At 42.9% G+C, this 22,423-nt stretch overlaps 1 protein-coding gene across 1 annotated transcript in view; it reads right to left on the reverse strand.

Annotated features, from left to right (window-relative positions):
- Nucleotides 1-938: 938 nt before the first annotated feature.
- SHB (SH2 domain containing adaptor protein B) overlaps nt 939-22,423 on the reverse strand; it is a 76,148-nt gene continuing 54,663 nt past the window's right edge. Inside the window, exon 6 of the mRNA XM_075726855.1 lies at nt 939-1,122. Coding sequence (XP_075582970.1) covers nt 939-1,122 — 184 coding nt within the window. The remainder of the gene's footprint in view (nt 1,123-22,423) is intronic.

The raw sequence follows: 22,423 nt of genomic DNA on the forward strand, positions 1-22,423 counted from the left end.
ATTTACACAGCTGCAGAAGCCAGCTTATGGGAAGGCACTGTGACACACACTCGTTAGTCTGCTACCTCAGTGGGACAACTGTTTGAGTTGAATGAGCAAGTGAAGATTTTGCCTATTAAAGCTTTATAAAAGGCTCTGACCACGCTCATGCATAAATACTAACCCACATATTAAAATGACTCATTCTCAACTACTTAAAAAATTGTGGTGTAACTGCCCCAAACAGAATTAGCTGCCTGCATCTATGAATGAAACTTGCAAATGAAGACAGTAACCCTTAAGAGATTATTGTACCAAAAAGGATAAAATATATAACAAACTACTTTTTAATTACATTCCCTATGCATAAATAATTGACCATGATTTGCTTTCACAAAATCATTTTAAGATTGTGTGCCTAATAGGAGTTCAACATCTGACTACCCCAAGAAACTGCATTAAAAAACCAAAACCCACCAAGCTAAGTGACCAGAGCCACAGCGACTTGCCTGCTAAGCAGCTCCTTCTCAGGTCCACCAAGAACACCCTAGGGTCCCTCAGAATCAGGTTAATCTTTCGCATGGAGAAGTTTCTCAGGGTAGCAAGAGAATAAAAGTTGCTGGTGTTTTACTGCTGAGAAGAACTTGTTGATTGTGCTGAAAACATGGAGGAAGAACTTTCATTGGGAAGAACTTTCATTCATAGAGAAGCTCTGAGAAGGTTATCTGTTGTTGCACTAAAATAATATTTCTTTCTCTTATGTAGAAGCACAGTTGTAGAGGCATGCTGCAGCATAAGAGTACCATACACACAGTCCCATACACAACTCTGCAGAGCACCTACATTCCCAAGGCTGTCACTTTCCATCACAGACTCAAGCACTGAATTCCGGCAATGAATTCTGTGCAATCCAGCTTACCTCTCACCTCCCATCCATAGGAAGGGGTGGGACTAGGTTATTAGAGTGTCCGCACAGCCACAGGGTAGAGCAGTGACAAGTGTTCTGCTCCTTTGATAGGCAGCTTTTTTGTGGTGTAATAGTGGATGACTTCAGGAACACTGTCGAATGGAGGGCTGTTCTGACCCAGGATGTATTTCTCTTTGGTTTTCATCAGTTTCATGTGCATAAAACCTTGACTGCTCCTGCAAAGAAAGAAGAGCATTAGTTCATGCTTGTGCATAGGGAAAAGGGGAGCAATGCCATGACAGGCTCTCCTTCCTGATGTAGGGGAATATAAGAGAACAAAATGCAAGTAACTGCTAGGTGACAGGCCAAGACAGTGGCCAGACTCTAACAGGCAGTGACTGCTACCTACAAACCCCCATGCACAGTCCAACACAAAGGCAGCCTAAGCTAATATTTTGTTTTCAATACCTGTGCTCTCTGGATCCAGGTGCAAGGCTGTCTTACCCTTGAATTGATGAAGAGGTTTGCCAGAGGACAACTCCTTTCCTTTCCAGTGTTCTCCTGTGAGCACTTTTCACTACAGCCAATCACTACTTCTGGACCAAAAAGTTTCATTGGTTTTGGCTTGTCAGAGGCTCTCTTCATAGACGCATAGGCAGGCCATGAGCCTCACTCAGATAAGGCAAGGCCTGCCCTGTCCTGTAGAGACCTCAGGACAGACCACACCCATTCCACCCTGGCAGCAACTGCCCAGAACATGGCTATGTGCAGAATCTGGTGGCTTCAGCTGGAAAAACTTCCTCATATGAGCCCATTCCCAAGATTAATGGCATAAGGGCTTTCACTTGCACTGTACCGATCAAAGGCTGCTATCCTGCAGCCTTTCTGCAGGCAGAAACCAGTCTGTGTCTTCCACACCAGAAGTGTTCAATTCCTAGATGACCTGCCTGCCTGCACAGCATGCTGCCTCTTTGAGGAAAGGCTCCTGATTACACAGGGAAGAGAAGAGTGGCATGGTAACTACCCTGTCTGCTCCTGCAAAAGCAAGCCATCCAACATAATGCCACTCTGACAGGTAACACCCACACTGCCACACAGTACATTAGGTAGCAGAGCTGACCTCATCTCTTCTCAGCAGTCACCCTTCAGTGTCTGCTGTCTTCAGTATGTCATACCAGCTATTTTAAGAGTGTAGAGTTTAGCCAGGACAAAACAAGAACAAAGGACAGCTCCTACACTTCAAGATGTTAAATGAGGCCTAGAGCATTTTTACCACTTGCTTGATGTCCCACTCCCCAACTTTCTGGCTCCAAACCACTGTTTCTTCGAAGTGTGTCCAGGCACAAAGACAATAGTGTTAAAACTGGAGTTGGTCTATGTCATCAAAGACACCCAGTTTAAGATGACACTGAAAGCTACAGCAGGAGAACAAATCACACGATGTTAAAAGTAGCTTCTCTAAAATATGCCATTTTCTAGTTAGCAGGTGCAGCATTCCCTCCATGAGTGCTTGTAGCACAATCAAGCTTATAGCTTTCAGATATGTTCAACAATTGTCTGATGAAATGACCCTTCCTAGTGAGCAGAAACCACTGTAGGCACTGTAATTACAGCTCTACACACTTAAAATCTTGCTTTAAATATCTATTTCTTAGAGGAAAAAAAAAAATCTCATTTGAATCACAATTGTTCTCTGAATTATTTCCTTTAAACAAGGGTGGTATCTTTAATATTTTATTATGAGCACAGATGTATTGTTCCCTTTCTTTGGTTCACTATGCATCTGCTAATTTCAGGAGTATAGCAAGAACTAGAGAACAATCTGCCAAGTGCACTTTAATGCAGAAAGGGCAAGGACACATGTCCTTTTTAAAACAGAAAGAAAACACATATAATGTAAACAAACTGCTACAAGCCATGTATTCATGACAGACAGCTGTTGCTTCCCTAGTAAGGACCTATGTAGATACTTCGGATTGGGTAGTACATACTCATTGAGGTTACAGTATATGAAATTTAACTAGAATGCCACAAATGAACAAGAAGCATCTCCTCTGTATCATGACAGGTCAGCCTTTTGGGAGGCCGTTCTGTGAAGGTGAGTGAAAAAAATGTGACCTAGAAGTTATGGATAGCCGCCTAATGGAACTCAGCCACAACAGATAGAAAACTGCCCTTGGGATGAAATAAACCCAGGCAGCAGTGCAAGTTGGGGCATGACTGGCCAGAAAAGGAGCTATGGTGGACAGGACACAGAACATGATTTAACAGTCTGCCCATAAAGGCCTACTGCAGCCTGGGCCGTGTAGCAAAAGTGTAGCCAGCGGCTGGAAGAAAGTGACTACTTCCTCTACAGAGTGCTGGTGAGACTGCATCTGTATCTGTAACTGGTGTGAGGGCCCCCCATAAAAAAAAAAAAAAAGAAGCCAACACTGGAGCAAGTCCAGAGCAGGGCCACTAAACATGGTCTGGGGGTGGGAGCACATGAGGTACCAGGAGAGGCTGAGGGAACTGTGTCTGTTCAGTGTGGAGAAGAAAATGTGAGATGGAGTGTGTCAGGTTGCAGTAATCCATTGCCTAAACAGGAGAGTTAGGAGAGTTATAGAGAAGACAGAAGTTTCTCAGAGGTACACCGTAAGTCAATAAGCATAGGCTACAACAGAGTACCCACTGGACATAGCAAAAAACTTGTTCCTCATGAGAGTAGTGCAGCCCTGGGACCAGGCTCAGACAGGTCAGGAGGTCTCCATACTCACAAGTTTTCCAAATTTGCCTGTACAAAGTACTCAGCAACCTGATGGGTGTGTCCTGCTTGGAGCAGGCAGTTGGACTAGACACCTCCAGAGGTCCATTCCCAACTAGATCTCTCTAGGAATCTATGATTAATCTTTACCATTTGTATATTTTCAGAAACCACCAAGTAGAGCTTCTAGTTCAACAAAAATTTTTATTTTAAATGTTTGCAAAAATCTATTATTAAAGAAAAACAATCAAAAAAAGATCAAAGAAACCTGTGAAATTAAATTTCAGGATTCCTAAGTAAAACTTTCCTGAAATTGAAAATGTGGGTTTTGTGCAATTATTTCACAAGAAAGCACAATAAAATCCACCTTTATTTCAAGCTGGGCGCTAAACACTGTTAACAGGAAGACCTACAAAGGGGACAAGTTTTGACACCCGAGGGGTTCAAGAAAGTGAGAAGTCAATGCAATGTGATGGCAGAGATTACAATGTGCAGGCTGCATGGCAGATTGCTCACTTCCTGCTCTTTGGATTTGCCCTTTGCCAACCAACCAGCAGGGGTGACATCGCTGTGCAACTGTCTGTAGAGAAATCTTGCAGTTAATGGGGACAGGACCATAGACAAGCTAGTGTCCTGCATGCAGGTCTATCCTAGTCTGACACAAACGCTGAGGAGCCAGCTCTGGACAGAAGAGTAACTGCTGACTCCTGGAAGCAGGGAACATGGTACTTTCCTGTTCACTTGTGCATTTTAGAATAATGAATCTTCCCTTTTTTTTTTTTTTTTTTTTTTTAGTTTTGTTGGTGCCATCTGCAAATTGTCAGCTCAGGGATGGGAAAGCAAAATCTGATTGCTTGGAGAAAGGATGAAAACACTTCAGCATAATGGGCTTGCCAGACAAATGGCAGTGGAGACCATCTCCATCAATAAGCTAAAGCCATGGCCAGCTGACAGCCAGCTCCTTTGGCCTAAGTAACCTATTCTATTCTATTTGCCGCTTCACCTCCTTTTGGACTAGTGTTCTGGCTTGGCAGTCAGAGCTTCAGACTATTTGCTTACAGATGAGGGAACATTTCTGCTGCTGTTTTTCTTCCTTCACCGCAAAGCAGCTGAAGTATGGCATGAACTAATAGTTCTGTGATCGTATTTTTTCACCAAAGCAGTGTCTATGGCTCATAGTGATGCTTCACAAGGCAGCTCCAGCAGCCCTACTTCTTATCAAAAGAAGAATCTTGCAATTTCTCTTCCTTTGATAAAACATGTTTGAAGAGCAAACTGCAATCACAGAGAACTCCCAAGCAGGTAACACATCTCATTAATGTATGCAATCTTTAATGCAATTCACACCAATGCTGGATATCATTCATTATCAGAACAAAAATAAATTTTTGATCAAGATGACTATGAAATATTGTTAATGAAATTGAACCTAGTAAAAAAATCACCCACTCCTAAAAAGCAAGATATTTAATAATATATTATGCAATTTTGCAGCTGCTGGTGCATATTGCTGGCAGCTAGTATGCACCTTTTACACCTCTTACTTTTCCTGCTAATTGCTCAATGAATTTTTCATGAAGAATATAGGGCAACACTTATACTTAATCAATTCCTGTCATGATAGATAACTTAAAAACACTTGCATACAAAACTGGTATGACTGGAGGTAGAAAGGTCACCCTCATCTCTCATAAACAGTAGTAAGTAATCCACATAGTTTGCATTTCGAGGACCAAAACTCCATCACTGTTTTCTGAGATTTCTGTCTTATTTCATGACAATGGGATGTCACCCCACATCCTTTCTTTTCAGGCAGTTTGCATTACAATTTTTAAGGGGTGTAGTCCTGCAATGTTAAAATCAATACAAATGACTTGTGGGGTAGAAGGATTAAGCTCAACAAATGAAGGACCTCTCACTGCATTCACTGAATCATCATTTTATCAATCACAGCCCTCTGTGACATTTGGCTCATTTAGCCATTGAAAGCTGACTGCCTAAGACTAGCAAACCTGGAGTTATTGTTTGCAAATAGCTTTTCTGTTAAAACCAACTGCTAACCAGGATCTTTGTGGAACATCCCAGATGATTCAACCATCAACTGGCCATGTGCAGATGAAAACCTGTCAGGTTATCTTCATTCAGTTATCAGTAATCTTCAGTCATCTTAATTCTTAGCTATATCACCTGATTAGTCAGTGACATCTCTAGCAGCCCTCAGTCAAGCACTACCTCCCATTTTCTTTTCAAGGCAGTATGTTGGAAAAATGGGAGGAAATGGTGGCCATCTAACCTAGCATTTTGACTGTTGAAAAGTGGTTATATCCCACCTCCATACTATTGCCTAAATAGTAATCCCAAATTCACATATGTGAATGCTGATGAAAGGCAGTGCCTTGAAGAGATGAGACATACACATTTTGGAAAAGAAGATGCTGGGACCTGACCTAATTCATGTGACATTTTTACTGTGTGAGTTCGAAATGTCACTATGGTTTCTCAAGTGTTGCAATAATTCTTTCCCAAGTTTTTGTTCAACTGAGGGAAAACAGTGACACCACAGAAAATATTTACTCCTTCCTTTCCTGATTTGAAACTCATGGGAACAGTTGCAATAGAGAACAGGAGAATTCCTAGTTGCTAATCCCTGCAATAAATTGCTTTGGAACTCTGAAGCACAGATGTTTACACAGACACAATACTTGTTGTATGACTAACAGTCACACCTTGTTTAAAATGTTTTGCAACAAAACCATAAAACCAAGTAACTTTGAATTACGGCTTTCCCACACATTTTAGTTCAGTTTTCAAAATGCAGTGAGGATGGGAAAGGAATTGTGCAGACAGCTCATCAGACTGTGCTTTTTTTTGTTCTTATGCCTGAAGTATGATACAAAAATGTTGAAGAAATATGAACTCGATATTAAACCTAGTATTATTTTCCAGAAAATTTGAATGGCTTTGAAACATCATTGATGTTCACAATCAGAAAAATTAGCCTAGCCTTCCGAACACTGTTTTTGCTGAAGAAAGTGCTGTTTTGTCAGAACAGATTTTCTGCATTCATTTTGATTAAATGTCACTAGGACAAGGTAAAAAGCAACAACTTTGTAGTAACATCAGAAAAAAAACATTCTAGCAATGTAGGAAACACATGTGTTTTTTTGTTTCTCCATTCTGAAATGCCTTTCCATTTCAAAATTTTATTTTATATTATATGCTGTCATTTGAACAAAACCTACAACGTTCATGCCAACCTACAGCAATGAAGAAATAAATTAAAATCTCCTCTGAAAAAGAAAAACTCTTTTTTTTTCCCCCCAGCTGAGTGTTCACTTTGAAAAATCCTTTACTGGAGATATTCAGAGGCTGACTTGTCCTCTGCTTTTCCTGTCTCAGCTCTCTTTTTCAAGGACAGAATACACGACAGTATCATTCCATCTGACAGCCACTGTCTCCATGGTACAATAAACAACGTCTCTTCCCCTACTAGCAAGGGTTAGCAGTGTCCATTTCAACAGCATCCAACATGTGTTAAGACCACTCTATTGAGCCCAGGCTCCGTTCTCTATAACCAATTCCCATCTGCTGCTTTGAAGGTAGGAAAGATGTTTAGCTTGTTGGAGTTCTGTACAAGCGACAGAATCCTTGCTGCCTGCAAACAGCCAGGTCCCTATGATTACAGTTTAGGCCAACAGCAGACTTTATACACTTTAAAATAATTTTATTCAGTAGACAAGGGAAAAGCAACAGATGTCATCTGTTTGGACTTCTGTAAAGCGTTCGACACAGTCCCCCAAAACATCTTTCCTGTAAATTGGGAGATATGGATTTGATGGGTAGACTGTTTGGTGGATAAGGAATTGGCTGGATGGTCCCATCCAGAGGGTAGTGGTCAATGGCTCAATATCCACATGGAGACTGGTCACCAAAGTGGAGTCCCTCACGGGTCCGTACTGGGACTGGTGCTGTTTAACATCTTCATCAATGACATAGACAGTGGGATCGAGTGCACCCTCAGCAAGTTTGCAGACAACATCAAGCTTAGTGGTGCAGTTGACACACCAGAAGGATGAGATGTCATCCAAAGGGACCTAGACAAGCTGGAGAGGTGGGCCTGGGTGAAACCTCATGAGGTTCAACAAGGCCAAGTGCAAGGTCCTGCACCTGGGTTGGGGCAACCCCCAGTATCAGTACAGGCTGGGGGATGAAGGGATTGAGAGCAGCCCTGCAGAGAAGGACTTGGGGGTACTGGTGGATGAAAAGCTGGACATGAGCCAACAATGTATGCTTGCAGCCCAGAAAGCCAACCAAATCCTGGGCTGCACCAAAAGAAGTGCAGCCAGCAGCTTGAGGAAGGTGATTCTGCCCCTCTGCTCTGCTCTGGTGAGACCTCATGTGGAGTACTGCATCCAGCTCTGGAGCCCTCAGCACAAGAAGGACATGGACCTGTTGGAGTGGGTCCAGAGGAGGGACACAAAAATGATCCGAGGGCTGAGGGCTGGAGCACCTCTCCTACGAGGACAGGCTGAGAGAGTTGGGGTTGTTCAGCCTGGAGAAGAGAAGGCTGCGGGGAGACCTTATTGCAGCCTTTCAGTACTTAAGGGGAGCCTATAGGAAGGATGGGGATCTTTTCAGCAAGGCCTGTTGTGACAGGACAAGGAGTTTTAAATGGTTTTAAATTAAAGAAAAATAGATTTAGACTTGATATAAGGAAGAAATTTTTTACAATGAGGGTGGTGAAACACCGGAACAGGTTGCCCAGAGAGGTAGTGGAGGCCCCATCCCTGACAACATTCAAGGCCAGGCTGGATGGGGCTCTGAGCAACCTGATCCGGTTAAAGCTGTCCCTGCTCACTGCAGGGGGGTCGGGCTAGATGATCTCTAAAGGTCCCTTCCAACCCAAAGCATTCTATGATTCTATTCAACTGCTGACTTAGAGAACCATCAAAAATCCTGCTACCTCTTTATGAATTATGTTGACTCTAAGAAACTCATATTTTTTTACTATCACAACAGTTACTTTCCAAGAACATATTACGTGTTTCAAATCAACTAAAAGGTACTAAGTCCAGTATTAACCCAAAACCCAGAACCTGCCCAAAGTTTATGTTCTCAACCTTTGGACCTCTTCTACAGATCAATCCTGCATTTTCATGATGACAAAAAATTTTGCTTGTAGTTCCCTTTGCTATTTAGGGAAAACCACATGGCTGGTTATAAGTCCACAGGATCAGTATGTCAGTAGACACCATCCTCTCATCAGCTCTGTTCTCCCTCCAGTGGCAATGATTGTGCAGAAATTGTGTCACAGAGCAGAAAGCAAAGCCCATTACTGTTTTTACTCACAGTTTGCACATTTAGGTGACTTGTGAAGTAGTCCTCATCTAAAATCGAGAACAGCCACGTTTCCCAAATTGAAATGTGAGTCAGGAAATGAAGTTGTGCAGGCATGGTGCACACTGCTGAAAAGAGCCTTGGGAAGGGGAAATCCTGACTGAAACAATTAGCTATTAGATCCCAGCCTGTGGCTGGTCTTCATTGATTAAGATTGAAACATAATACCCTATACTGAGATGTTTTTCTATTGTTATATTAGGAAGGCACTTCTATGAGCTTGATGTGCAGTGAAGTCATTGCTGAATGCCTAAATCACACTTAAAAGTGAGAGATGGCTCTCCCCTTTGCACATCTACTTCCACTTCCTTCACCAGCCTGCTTGCTAGTAAAGAAGACGCCTAACAGAGGCATTTCAATAGCAGACAGAGACTGGGAGCCCTTGTCATAACACAGTTACCACAAGTATGGATCTCCAGTTTTTACCCAACTTTACGTAATTAAAACTGGGTTTAAGGAATGAGTGGGAGGGTATGAGTGAGCAAAATACCTACAGCCCTGAAGGAATACAGAGAAGAAGAAACACAAGGAACAATGCAGGGCTGCTGGAGGAGGTACAAAAGAATGCATAGCTGCCCCTCAGGCCTTTGGGATCATTTTGTTCTGGGAAGGGAGATCATATTCCTTCCCTCTTCTGCTAGGGAGATTTAAAATGATGCTGACAAGAAGGCCCAGCTCTCTGGATCACAATCCATAGAAAGATGCTTTTTGCCTTGAACACTGATCATCAGCAATAACAATTACTTTTTTCTGAGATGAGCAACACATGAAACTGTACATCATAAAGACCTTCTTTGATGTCTCCAGAGGTAGCCAATCCACATGCAATTAATTTTCCCTGGGTAAACTATGGTATCTCAAAATCACGGATATGGACATGGACATGAGCAACTTAAACTACCCTGATGAATGTTTTATCTACAGATGCATTTTAATTTGGTAATGAAGCAACTTTGATGCTTGTTTCATACATTTGGAATGGTCATTTTTGAAATTTGAGTCAGACAAACAACTGATGTGCAAATTCCCCATGCCATTTAAGCCTGTCTGGCCCTCTCAAAGTCTACAGAACACAGAAAGCTTTCCTGCTATTGGAAAAGATGGTCTTCAGAGACATTGTGTAATATTCAGTTATATTAAGTGGAATTGAACAAGTGCTACCATCTTTTGACTTTTCAAATACAAGTAATATTTGTCTAGATTCTCATTGCCAGGCATTGCTGTGTTTTGGGAAACCTAGTTAGTCTTTTGTTACTAGTGAAAAGAAAACCATAAACCCAAAAAATAGAGTAAGAGCTTTTTTTTAAAAAAAAAAAAATATCTTGCCACATGAAGCTGAAGAATAGACTTTAAAGTGCTGTCACTTAATTTCAATAAAAAATCAGGGTGTCATTCATTCTTTTTCCCTGAATCAGAAATGTATGACATTTAACTGAAAAAGATGTTGACTGACACATGCTGGTGAAGGTCCCTGAGAAGCACAAACACACCTAAAAGACAATGGTGAATATGAATGCCTGGAGGATGTGTGCAACATTTATACAGGAACAGGTGCTGCAATTTTTGTCCAAGAAAAATCTTAGAGACACACAGCTACACAAATACCAGAGCTTACCTCACCCCACAAAGCAATTCCACATCCCACTGACCTACAGATCAGCTACTTTCCCATTTCTATAATTAAGTAGAATAATTTTGTCCTAAACAACAATAATAATAAAGAAAACACAGGGTCATTGATCAAGAATGCAACAACAGATGACAAAAATAAATCACTGGATTTCAGTATCAACCCATTCAGATATCAGAAGCCTTGCTTTAATAAACCAAAATGGAAAAAGGTAGTGCTCCTACATATTGAAACAGAAATGCCTTTGGCTCCCATAGTACTCAGGTAGGCTTGGAACTGCATTTTAGAAAAGTCAGGTTCAGCTGTCTAATTTTGTCCAGTTGTAGCCAGCATTGTCAGTCTCTTGACATCCTATTTCCACAGGGTGATTTTTTTTTTTTAACCTAAATTAAATCCCTATCTTTCTACCCTTTAATGTGATTGATTTATGCAGTTACACAACAAAGACCATTTTATTATTTGCCCCAGAATGTGCCAACAATTTTTACACATTTTGCAGTGAGAGTGCTAGTAGTACAGAGTCAGAAACTTAATATTGGAGTTCATTGCCTTTTTCCAGTCAATCTTCATATATATAAACATACAAATCATCTGCATTCACAGCAGTTTTCTCTCAACACAAATTAAAGAATTTGCCAGGAGATGACAATTTACAGTCAAGTGCTCCACACGAAACAAAGGGGAACTGTGAGTTCATTCCTGTGTATGTGTGTGGGTTTGTATAAATTCAACTTTTCAACAATATTTTCCCTAGATGTTACCTCTCCCTCACAGATACTTCAATAGGCATGACGCTTCATTTCATGTATCCACTCATGGATATACAGATATTCTGCCCACCCCTTACATATCCCTATCACAGGCTGAGGTATGTCAACTATCCCATTTACTGTAAGAGCCAGCTGGAGACTAATGATCTTTTCATATTCATTGGATCATGGGTCATCCATAGAAACATCATATTGCTGCTGTTTCTGTTGCTGATCCACTGCCTTGATCCCAGAGATGTCATGACCTCTTTGCCCTCATCCTCCTGGTCATACAACATACCTGTGCCACTTCTGGCTTCTGGACCTCTCCTGTTGTGCCTGCCTGCATATTATGATGGTAGAGGTGCAAAAGCATCAGTCCCAACACACAATAGAAACAGCAGGCTTCATCAGTTACTGGGGGGAAAGGGAGAGAGTGAACCCCACCACCCCAAAAAACCCACCAAACAGGGGACTTGCACTCAGTAGAGTTTTCCCACCAGTGAATTTAGCGTGTCCCCTGCTCACGAATTGCTGTGGAAAGCTTATATACTGCACAAAACACTGCAAAGGCAACATAGTTACTGTTATTAAACACAGCTTCTCAGGCCTGCCACACTTGTACCAGCTAAACGCATGTAATAAAGTAAAAAAAACCCTACAGCCAGGATGCTCAGCCTGATGGGAGGATGCAGGCTACTGACAGCCAAGTGCTTTTCAGAACACATTAATTAACAAGTCAAAGGTGACTACAGTCATTTGAAAGTACTTCACTAAGGCTTCTACAGCCAGTCATAATTTTTAATTGATGTCTCTAAATGGTGAAGCAATGTCTGCTCAAATTTATTACACTTAAAGAAAGTAACAGCAAGACATCACACTTGAATAGATAACCAAGAACAAATTCAATAATCACTTTAGGACTCTAGTTCAATACACTGTCAGAGCAAGTCTGGATGGCTCATCGCTGTAGCCTCACAGCTTAATCTTCAGCACCACTTTCCCATGTTCAGAGTATGGTCACAGCAAAGACCCATGTTTCAGGGCTCTGTTGCTGCCTGAATTTTCATTTCACCATAGCTAAATTGGGGAGCAGGCCTTAGGGGGCACCCAGAAGCAGCTGTAGTGTTCCTGAAGAAAACACCCAATCAAGCTGGACTCTGGGAAATGCAAATCTAGCATATTTCTTAGTTCTCCTGCTGTAACATGAGCACCTTCAGTTTGGCTGGCGAACATTTGCCTTACACCAACAGGTTTTACTTAGTTTACTGTGCCCAGCTGTGTAGTACTCCTTTCCCTCTTATATATCAGAGTTTTCCAGCCTCTCATGTGGAAGGTCCTAGCTGAAGACAACCCCACCTGCTTTTACAAGTTTGACAACGTCCTTTTTTGGGGGAGTTGGTTTTAACACAACCAACATACATACGGGCCTTAAGGTCCCATTCAGTGTGCCATGAGACTACACAGCTGGTAGAGGACTTGGTGCTCTACCCTGGCAATTCCCTTGCCTAATGAGTAGGGGGAATATTCTTAGGAACAACATAGGAAGAAAAGCAGAAAGTCACAAGGAGATTTGACAGACATGGGGAAGCTGAGAGGTATTATGTCAGATGTTCCTAGGAAGCCTTTATTCTCCTCTCTCTTGCTTCTGACAAGGAACGCAGCCAAGGATGTGTTCTTGTGAATTACAGGCAACTTACTATTTGAACACACACATCAGCCCAAGGACATACAACAGGAGCAGTGGTCCCAAACCCCAGCCCCCTGCCTTTGGTTTCAACAAGCCAACAGAAGGAGGAGCTATGTGCTTTAATGTGACTGAAAAATAAAACAGAACCCAAACGAGTTCATCCCAGGCAAAGGTGTTTAGGACAACCTTGTTCCATAGGGCCTTCACAGCACTGTGCAACAGCCCATGGGAAACGCATTGCCTCTAGTTGCCATTGCACCACCACATGTCCTGGCACTGACAGAAAGCACCAAGCATGCAGGTGCAAAGGAAAGACAGGCTTCAAGTAGAGGGAGAACTGGAAATAGCTAAGGATGGTAGCCCTTCAGTTCTGTCAGAGAGTAAAAGCCCCTGCTGCTTTTATGCTTCTCCAGACTACTTAAGATCTGCTGTGTGGCACACAGCAGCCTCTGACTAAGTAGTGTGGAGAGCCTAAGGATAGGCATGCTTGGGCCTGCTATCATTTGGAATGGATCAGACTGCATGGCACTTGATCTAGAGACCTTTAGTCTCCCATGAGGACACTTACCTATGCGATAACAGGCAGCCTTGAGGCATTGCTGAGATCATTCTGACATTTTAATTTACAAGATCAGAGCTCAGTCACAGCCTGCCTGTGTTAAGTTTTTGAATGTTTTTTTTTAATCAATGCACTGAAGAGGTGGGATTAAATTATGAGATGAAGGCATAAGGAAAGTATCTAAATATGCAAAGCCTGCTGCGGTAGACAGAGGGTAGCCATGGGGCATAAGGAGCCTTACTGGCTGTGATAAGTACCTGTTATACCTGTGGACCTAGCAGCAAGCCAAATTGAGATTCACTGATCTTTTCTGGGAGACTGAGCTATACAGAGCTATAGCTATAGCTAGCAATAAAGGCCTCAGTACTTCCTGTAAAATATACTGCCACGGGGCTGGCAGTCAGGACACCCCTTAATTTTCAGGATAAGAAAAATGCACTGACAAGAAGAGAGAATAAATAGTAAGGTGTGGAGAGTAACATGTTATCTCACAGCTTGTGGAGAAAAAAATCGAATAGAAGTTACTGTAATTGTACCAGAAGCATGGACACTTGCACAGTTTTTGGGAAACAGGGGCAGTATGCCCCTAATCAAAAGGTATCTAAGAAACAGCTATCAAACACCTGGCAGCCACTCCCACAGGACACAACAACTAGAACAGAATCACAAAATGTGGGGCTTGAAGCCATTGCCTATATTCCCTACAACCTCTTATCATCAGCTTCAATTTGTATAGCAATGAATTAGCTGAAATTATGGCAAGAAACAGTTAAACTACAGTCAGCTTCAAAGCCAGTAGTTGCATATTAGCATATGCCTGCACTCTCTAACATTATTGTCACAGAGTGCTTCCCAAGATGTCATTCCATGCAAACATAGGCCATACAGTGCAAGCTAACCAGGGACGCTGTACAGACCGTATCAGAGTGAGATGTAGGACAAGGACTTAGGGCAAGTATCAGCAGAAGCAAGAAGCAGAGTCCAACCAGCATGGACACTCAGGAATTACTCACAGAGAAGAGCTGCTCATTTTTCCCACTGTAGCATCTACCATCTCCAGAGCTAAGATACAAGAACCATATCCTAATTGCACTTATTGTAGGCTAATGAAACAACTGTCAAGGTTGCAAATTTATAACAAGAGTAAATTACACATGGCTGGTCAGACTTAATTTTGTGCTATAACTTTATTAACAAGTATCCCCCATAAGTACCATGTGCCTTTATACTGTGCTACCGGATGCTCTGCAGCCAGTGCTTTTCATTCTACACATCATAAATGCACCAGCAAAATAAAGCAGAAGTTTGATGCTGAAAGGATCTGTTCCAAACATCATTTGACGATGCATATTCATTAGCAACATTCAAAAGCCTCCATCTTTGGTAGGTGTCTCACACCTGCAGAAGACCTCAAGTATCCTCAAGCCTGCCTGTCAAACGAAAAGTGAGCAAAGCCTGCTTTTATACCATCCTATGATGCCAATCCTGATCCTAGACCCTTGTTGCAAGGGGGGCACTGGATTGGTATATCAGCACATGGACAGGTTCTGTGCAGCAGTTGTAGGACAAGTACATTATTACAAAGAGTCTCTTATTCAGTTGGCATTATCACTGCAAAAACACTGCAATGAGGCACCTACACCCAACCCCAACCATGTTCATACCAGTAGCCCACTTCCTGCAGCTCCTTTATGATTTTTTTAAAAGCAAAGTCCAGTTGCATATCCTACTCATATCCTAGTGATCATAATGGAAATAAACTGCCTGCCAGTGACATCAGACAGCAACTGGAGTCTACAGTTGAATGTTTCAGGGGCTCTATACTGTAAAATGAAGTAATTTTACTTCCAGCAGTGGGATCACCACCATGAACTAGGTGATCACATCCTCAGTACAATCTTGAGGAGGGGATGGCTGGTTGCGATTGTGTCTATGGTTAACTCTGCCAACTACCCCATGCATGCCTTGTTTGAGCACTTCTATACAAGCCATACATCTGTCCTGGTGAAAATGGGAGGTGAAACAGGGCATCTTATATAAATATCCCTGAAAGGTGAAGCACTGGGGTCACCTGAATACTGGCTGCACCACTGGTAGACTTCTTACTCTATTCACTGAAGTCAACAAAACTGTGAAAGAACAGAGGCTTAAAATCTCTCTTATTAACTTCACATACTGCTTAAGCTAGAAATCCTCTGGGAAACAAAGTACATCAGGAATAGAATCATAGAATGGTTTGGGTTCGAAGGGACCTTTAAAGGTCATCTAGTCCAACTCCCCTGCAATAAGCATGGATTTCTTCAACTAGGTCAGGGCCCAGTCCAACCTGACCTTGAATGTTTACAGGGCATCTACCACCTCTCTGGGCAACGTGGTCCAGTGTTTCACCACCCTCATCATAAACAAATATCTTCCTTCTATTTAGTCTGAATTGTCCCTCTTTTAGTTTAAAGCCATTACCCCTTGTCCTATCGCAAGAGCCCCTACTAAAAAGTCTGTCCCCATCTTTCTTATAAGCCCCCTTTAAGTACTGAAAGGCTGGAATAAGGTCTCGCCAGAGCCTTCTCCAGGCTGAACAACCCCAACTCTCTCAGCCTTTCCTCATAGGAGAGCTGTTCCAGCCCTCTGAACATTTTTGTGGCCCTCCCCTAGCCCCACTCCAACAGGTCCATGTCTTTCCTATACTGAGGACTCCAAAGCTGGACGCAGTACTCCAGGTGGGCTCTCACCAGAGCAGCAGAATCACCTCCCTTGACCTGCTGGCCCTGCTTCTTTTTATGCAGCCCAGGATACAGTTGGCTTTCTGGCCTGCGAGTGCACATTGCCAGCTCATTTCCAGCTTTTCATCCACCAGGCTTATGTCCAGCTTTTCATACACCAATACCTCTAAGTCCTTCTCTGCAGGCCTGCTCTCAATCCCTTCATCCCCCAGCCTGTAATGATACCCGGGGTTGCCCCAACCCAGGTACAGGACCTTGCACTTGGCCTTGTTGAACCTCACTGTGTTCACATGGGCCCACTTCTTGAGCTTGTCCAGGTCCCTCTGGATGGCATCCCATCCGTCAGGTGTGTCAGCCACACCACTAAGCTTGATGTTGTCTGCAAACTTGCTGAGGGTACGCTCAATCCCACTATGTCATTGATGAAGATATTAAACAGTACTCGTCCCAGTATGGACCCCTGAGGGACATCACTCATCACTGATCTCGATCTGGACATCAAGCCATTGACACACCATGGACACAACATGACACTCTCTGGACACAACCATCCAGCCAATTCCTTACCCACCGAACAGTCCATCCATAAAATCCATACCCCTCCAATTTAGAGAGAAGGATGTTGTGGGACACCATGTCAAAGGCCTTACAGAATTCAGATAGATGACATCAGTAGCTCTTCCTTTGTCCACTGATGTAGTCACTCCATCATAGAAGGCCCTAGGTTGGTCAGGCAAGACTTGGTGAAGCCATGCTGACTGTCTCAAATCACTTCCCTGTCCTCTGTGTGCTGTAGCATAACTTCTAGGACGATCTGTTCCATGATCTTCCCAGACACAAAGGTGAGGCTGACAGCTCAGTAGTTCCCAGGGTCTTCCTTTCTTCCCTTTTAAAAAATGGGCACAGCATTCCCCTTCTTCCAGTCACCAGGGACTTCACCTGACTGCCATGACTTTTCAAATATCATGGAGAGTGGCTGGCAACTACATCAGTTCATTCCCTCAGGACTCTGAGATGCATCTCATCACGTCCCACAGACAGTATGTTCAGGTTCCTCAGGTGGTCTCGAACCTGATCTTCCCTTACAGTGGGAGAAGCATTACCCCCCGGTCCCCATCTTGTTGTCCATGGACTCAGGAGGGGTGAGGAGAGAGGTTGCCGGTGAAGACTGAGGCAAAAAAGTTGTTGAGTACCTCAGCGTTCTACTCGTCTGTTGATATTAGGTTGGCATTCTTGTTCATCAGGGGAGCAACACTTTCTTTGACCTTCCTTTTCTGGCTGACGTGCCTACAGAAGCCCTTATTATTCTTTGTGTCCCTTGCCACATTGAGCTCCAGCCACGTCCTAGCTTTCCTGACCCCATCCCTACACAACTGGGCAACGTTCCTATACTCTTCCCAGGACACCTGTCCCTGCTTCCCCTGCCTGTGCAGTTCCCTCTTGCTCTTTAGTTTGACCAGCAGGTCTCAGCTCATGCATCCTGGTCTCTTGCCTTCCTTTCCTGATTTCTTACACTGAGGATCGAGAACTCTAGCACTTTATGGAAAGTGGTCTTAAAGATCTGTCAGCTCTGTTCTGCTTCCCTGTCCCAGGGGATCCTATTGACTCACTCCCTGAACAGCTGGAATTTTGCTTTCCTAAAATTCAGGGTCCTGACTTTATCCTTTGCCTGGCCTGTATCCCTCAGGACTGCAAACTCCACCATTGCGTGATCACTGCAGCCCAGGCTGCCTCCAATCTTTATGTGTCTGAATAGCTCACTTGCATTAGTGACCATCAGTTCCAGTATCGCATCCCCTCTGTTAGGGCTGTCTATTATCTAGCTTAAGAAGTTATCCTCAATGCACTCCAGAAGTCTTCTGGATTGCCTACAGCTTGCCGTGCTACTTTTCCAGCAGATGTTGGGGTGGTTGAAGTCCCCCAGAAGGATGAGAGCCTGCAAGCACAATGCCTCCTGGAGCTGGAAGAAGAAGGCTTTGTCAATAGGCTCCCCTTGATCAGGTGGTCTGTAGTAAACACCAACCACAAGGTTCCCTTTCTTGCCTCTGTCTGTGATTCTTACCCATAAACTTTTGACCTGCTCATGGCTATTCTTCAGAGAAAGCTTTTCACAATCTATCAATTTCTTGAGGTAAAGGGCAACCCCTTCATTCTTCCTTCCTTGCCGGTCCCTTCTAAACAGCCTGTAGCCATCGATAGCCACACTCCAGTCATGGGATTCATCCCACCAAGTTTCAGTAATGGCAACTAGGTCATAGCTTTCTAGCAGCACAGTGAATTCCAACTCCTCTTGTTTGTTACCCATGTTACATGCATTGGTGTAGAGGCACTTCAGCCGGGCTGTTGGCCATGTCACCTTCTTAGGGCAACACACCTTAATTCCTTTGAGGTATTTTACCAGTATTTTACCCTGTTGGCTCCTATTACCTCAGAAGCCCCTGGCTCATGTCCATAAGCCTTCAAGTGTGCTCCAGTGTACCCAGCATGGCTCAGAGCAACAGGCTAAGTGCCCTCACTAGCACTCCGTCCCTCTATAACCTTGGTGTGTCATCCCACAGCTTGTTACAGGCAAGCCTGATATGTTCCCCCTCCCCCTTCAAGTCTAGTTTAAAGCTCTGTCAATGAGCCCCACTAGCTCATCAGCAAAGATCCTCTTTCCCCTTTGAGAAATGTGACTCCTACCTGACACCAACAGGCCTCATGCTGTGTAGACATTCCCATTATCAAAAACCCCCAAATTGTGGTGGTGACACCACCCATAGAGCCATGTATTAATAGACTGTGTCCATCTGTTTCTTCCAATGTCGCTCCCCGCAACTGGAAGGATAGAGGAAAAAATTACCTGTGCTCCAGATTGCCTTACCAACTGTCCCAAGGCCCTGAAGTCTCTTTTGTTTGCCCTTGGACTACATATTGCAGCTTCATTGCCACCCACATGGAAGAGCAATAATGGATAATATTCTGAGGGCCATACCAAGCTAAGAAGTTTCCTAGTGATGTCCTTAACCCAGGCCCCAAGGAGGCAGCAGACTTCCCTAAGAGGTGAGGGGCACATTGGGCTCTCTGTTCCCCTCAGAAGGGAGTCACCTACAACTATAACCCATCTTTTCTTCCTCATCAAGGTGGTCATGATATGGGGGATAGGCGTCTCTGACCTTGGCAACACCTCTGGTGTAGATGGACCATCATCCACATTATCCATTGACTGGTCTTCCTCATCCAGAGCCTGATATTATATATACCTGTTGTACAGAGGCACCTGGGAAGGCAAGGTAGGCAAGGAGGGGGTTCACCTGCCACCCTAAGCGTGGACTTGCCTCCATTCACTCCCTTCCTTTAAGCTACTGCCTTTTGCCTGGTGGAGGGAGGATACAGGATCCCCTTGATCTTGGGGTTTTTTCTGGTGACTGTTCCTATTTCTGTCTCAGGGAGGGCAGAGCATGGTTCCAATAGTCTATCTCTTTCTCAGACTCCCTGATGCTCTTTAACCTTTCTACTTCTTCTCGTAGCTCTGCCACCAGCCTGAGCAGACCATCCATGTGGTCATACATCATGCAGCTGTTCTCACTACTGCCATCCATTACTAGTGAAAGGCTCTGGCACACCCTGCATTCACATTTCAACAAAAGAAGAAGGAAGCAGGAGGTCCTGCAAGTCAAATAGTAATGAGGATGTAAGATTGCATGGTAATTAAATGAATGAAGGGATTTCTTACTGACCTCAAGGTAAGCATGCATAGTTGCAAAATAACCTCATCACAGACTGATCAGATGCCTCTAGGCAAGGGAATCAGAACACAGAATAGTATCATGTGTTTTGCACTTTGAAGGGGTAGCTTTCCATAGCTAAAGGTAGTCATGAACCAGGCTGATAGCGAAGAAAACTTTCAACCAAGGATCGTGAGTGAAACCTGAGAACTGTCCAATAACTTAACTCTCTGAGCTTAAGGAACAAGATCTCCACAATTACCAAAACTCTTCAAAACCTTACTTAGACTGGGAAATCATCTTCATTAAGGAGAGGATTAGAAAACAACAATAAATTATAAATTCAATGTCCTAAATGGGGGAAGAAGGGGAAAGACAGCCTTATTGCAGTGAGGAAAATTCAGATGTGAACAACAGCATGAAACATAACTTTGTCAGTAATTTGCAGACAGTAACGGTCAGTGAGATTGCAAGTAAAACAGAAGCAGGTTTCTAGCAAAGGAAGCAGGTTTGCATGATAACTTAAGTGCGGTTAAATGACATGATCCTTTATTCAGCTAAATACTTTGAGAGAAACACTGGTTGCATTTGCAGAATGTCAGGAGAGCTCCTGGAAAAAAAAGAAAATTGATCACTGGCTAATGGGCAGAACATGAATTCTAACTGCAATACCATGGGCTTACGAGGGTTATGTGAGCTTTGAAGGGGCCATAGGAGAAAAATCATGATCACGGGGAGCTGGTATACAGAATTAATAGACTGCATCAAGACACCAGAGTCAGCACTAGTTTTGCAAATGTATGGCAGAAGAGCTGAAGAGTACTGAAAGAATCTTATGCTCCAGAAAACACTGATTGGAGGAGGTCAGCCATTAGCTACCTTACCACAGAGCAAGTTACAGGGAGACTTAAAATAACTACCACCAGGAAATCTGGTTTAGAAAACTTTGGAATACAACACGCAGAGGGACTACAACACACAAAAGGACACTAAGGGCCTGCATCTAGATGTCTGAAATTGCAAACTATAAATTTAACTGCCACCTTTTTTTCCTTGAAGTTGTGCTTTCATTGAATAACAAAAGTCACTGTGCTGATGCAAGAATTAAGTGAAATACTTAAAACCAAAAGTCTTATTCCAAGACTCACAGGCATTTAAGGGAAAATTTAAGCCCACATATATCTGAAGCACGTGCCATTAACACTTTAATGTTTGAAAATATCTAGAGGACTACTATATCAGAGAATACACAGATCAAGCAACAAAAGGGACAACAGAAGCTGAACAGCATTTCCAAAGCAGGTGTGTTCCAGTTCAAGGCAGACCTCTGTATTACAGAGAGATGCCAACAGTAATAGAAAAGGAATTGAGATTTAAAATATAGTCCTACAAAATATTTTTCTTAAAACTTAGAATAGAATCTTAAAACGAGGTTAACAGTTATACTTCTACTCAACCTGTTATCTAAAATTGATGCTGCATAGAATGTCCATTGTAAAGCCCTACTCTGTCTATGCCTTGTTTGGTTAATAGATTGCTAATGACAAATTGTCCAGGAACGGGATACAAGGTGATGTATTATTGTCTTGACTAGTAAACCATGAAGAATTTCTAACAATCTGCCAAGAAGGAAAGTAGGGGAAAGGTAATTTCGGCAAGGGGAGATTGCGACCACCAACTCAATTAAAACTAGAAAGACTACACCCCCCCACTCTCCTTGAGCATGTGTAGTAAGTTAAAATCATACTGTACCTTTAAATTTAAGCGAAGAAGATATGAACCTGTAAGAGACAAGTATGCTTAGCTAATTTAATGATTATGTAGTAGATGGGTGTGGTGTGTTAACTGTAATGTATAAAAGTTAGAGAAAACTTTGGTAGATGTGCTAGCTTTGTGGAATTATCACCTAGCACCCAAACTTGCACAACTTTGAGAATAAAACAATATGTCATCTCAGTGTGTGAAGGTTGGCTTATTGCACACCAGGTAAATGAGACCTTTTTGGGACAACAAACTCAAAGTGGAGATATAAAACCAATATGAAATTACTCTTTAGATCATCAAACTAAACCAGGGTAGAGTAGATGTGGCCCTTTATTTCTAATAAACCTAAGAATGTAAAGAGGATCAGGTTTGGTGCTGTCTATGAAAGTGTTACCTTGTTACCATCAAGGATTACCATCGTCCCAGCAGTAAAATATGTCTCCAGAACAGATGTATGAAGAAACCAACTAGAGCCAAACTGTCAGGAGTAATGCTAGTAAAAAAGGCAAGTAAGCTTGTGTCCCAGATCTACTTGGAAGGGTAGGTTCCACATCACACTCTATCCTCTAAGAAGGAAA

Source organism: Pelecanus crispus, chromosome Z (genome assembly GCF_030463565.1).
Source record: "Pelecanus crispus isolate bPelCri1 chromosome Z, bPelCri1.pri, whole genome shotgun sequence".
NCBI classification, from domain to species: domain Eukaryota; kingdom Metazoa; phylum Chordata; class Aves; order Pelecaniformes; family Pelecanidae; genus Pelecanus; species Pelecanus crispus.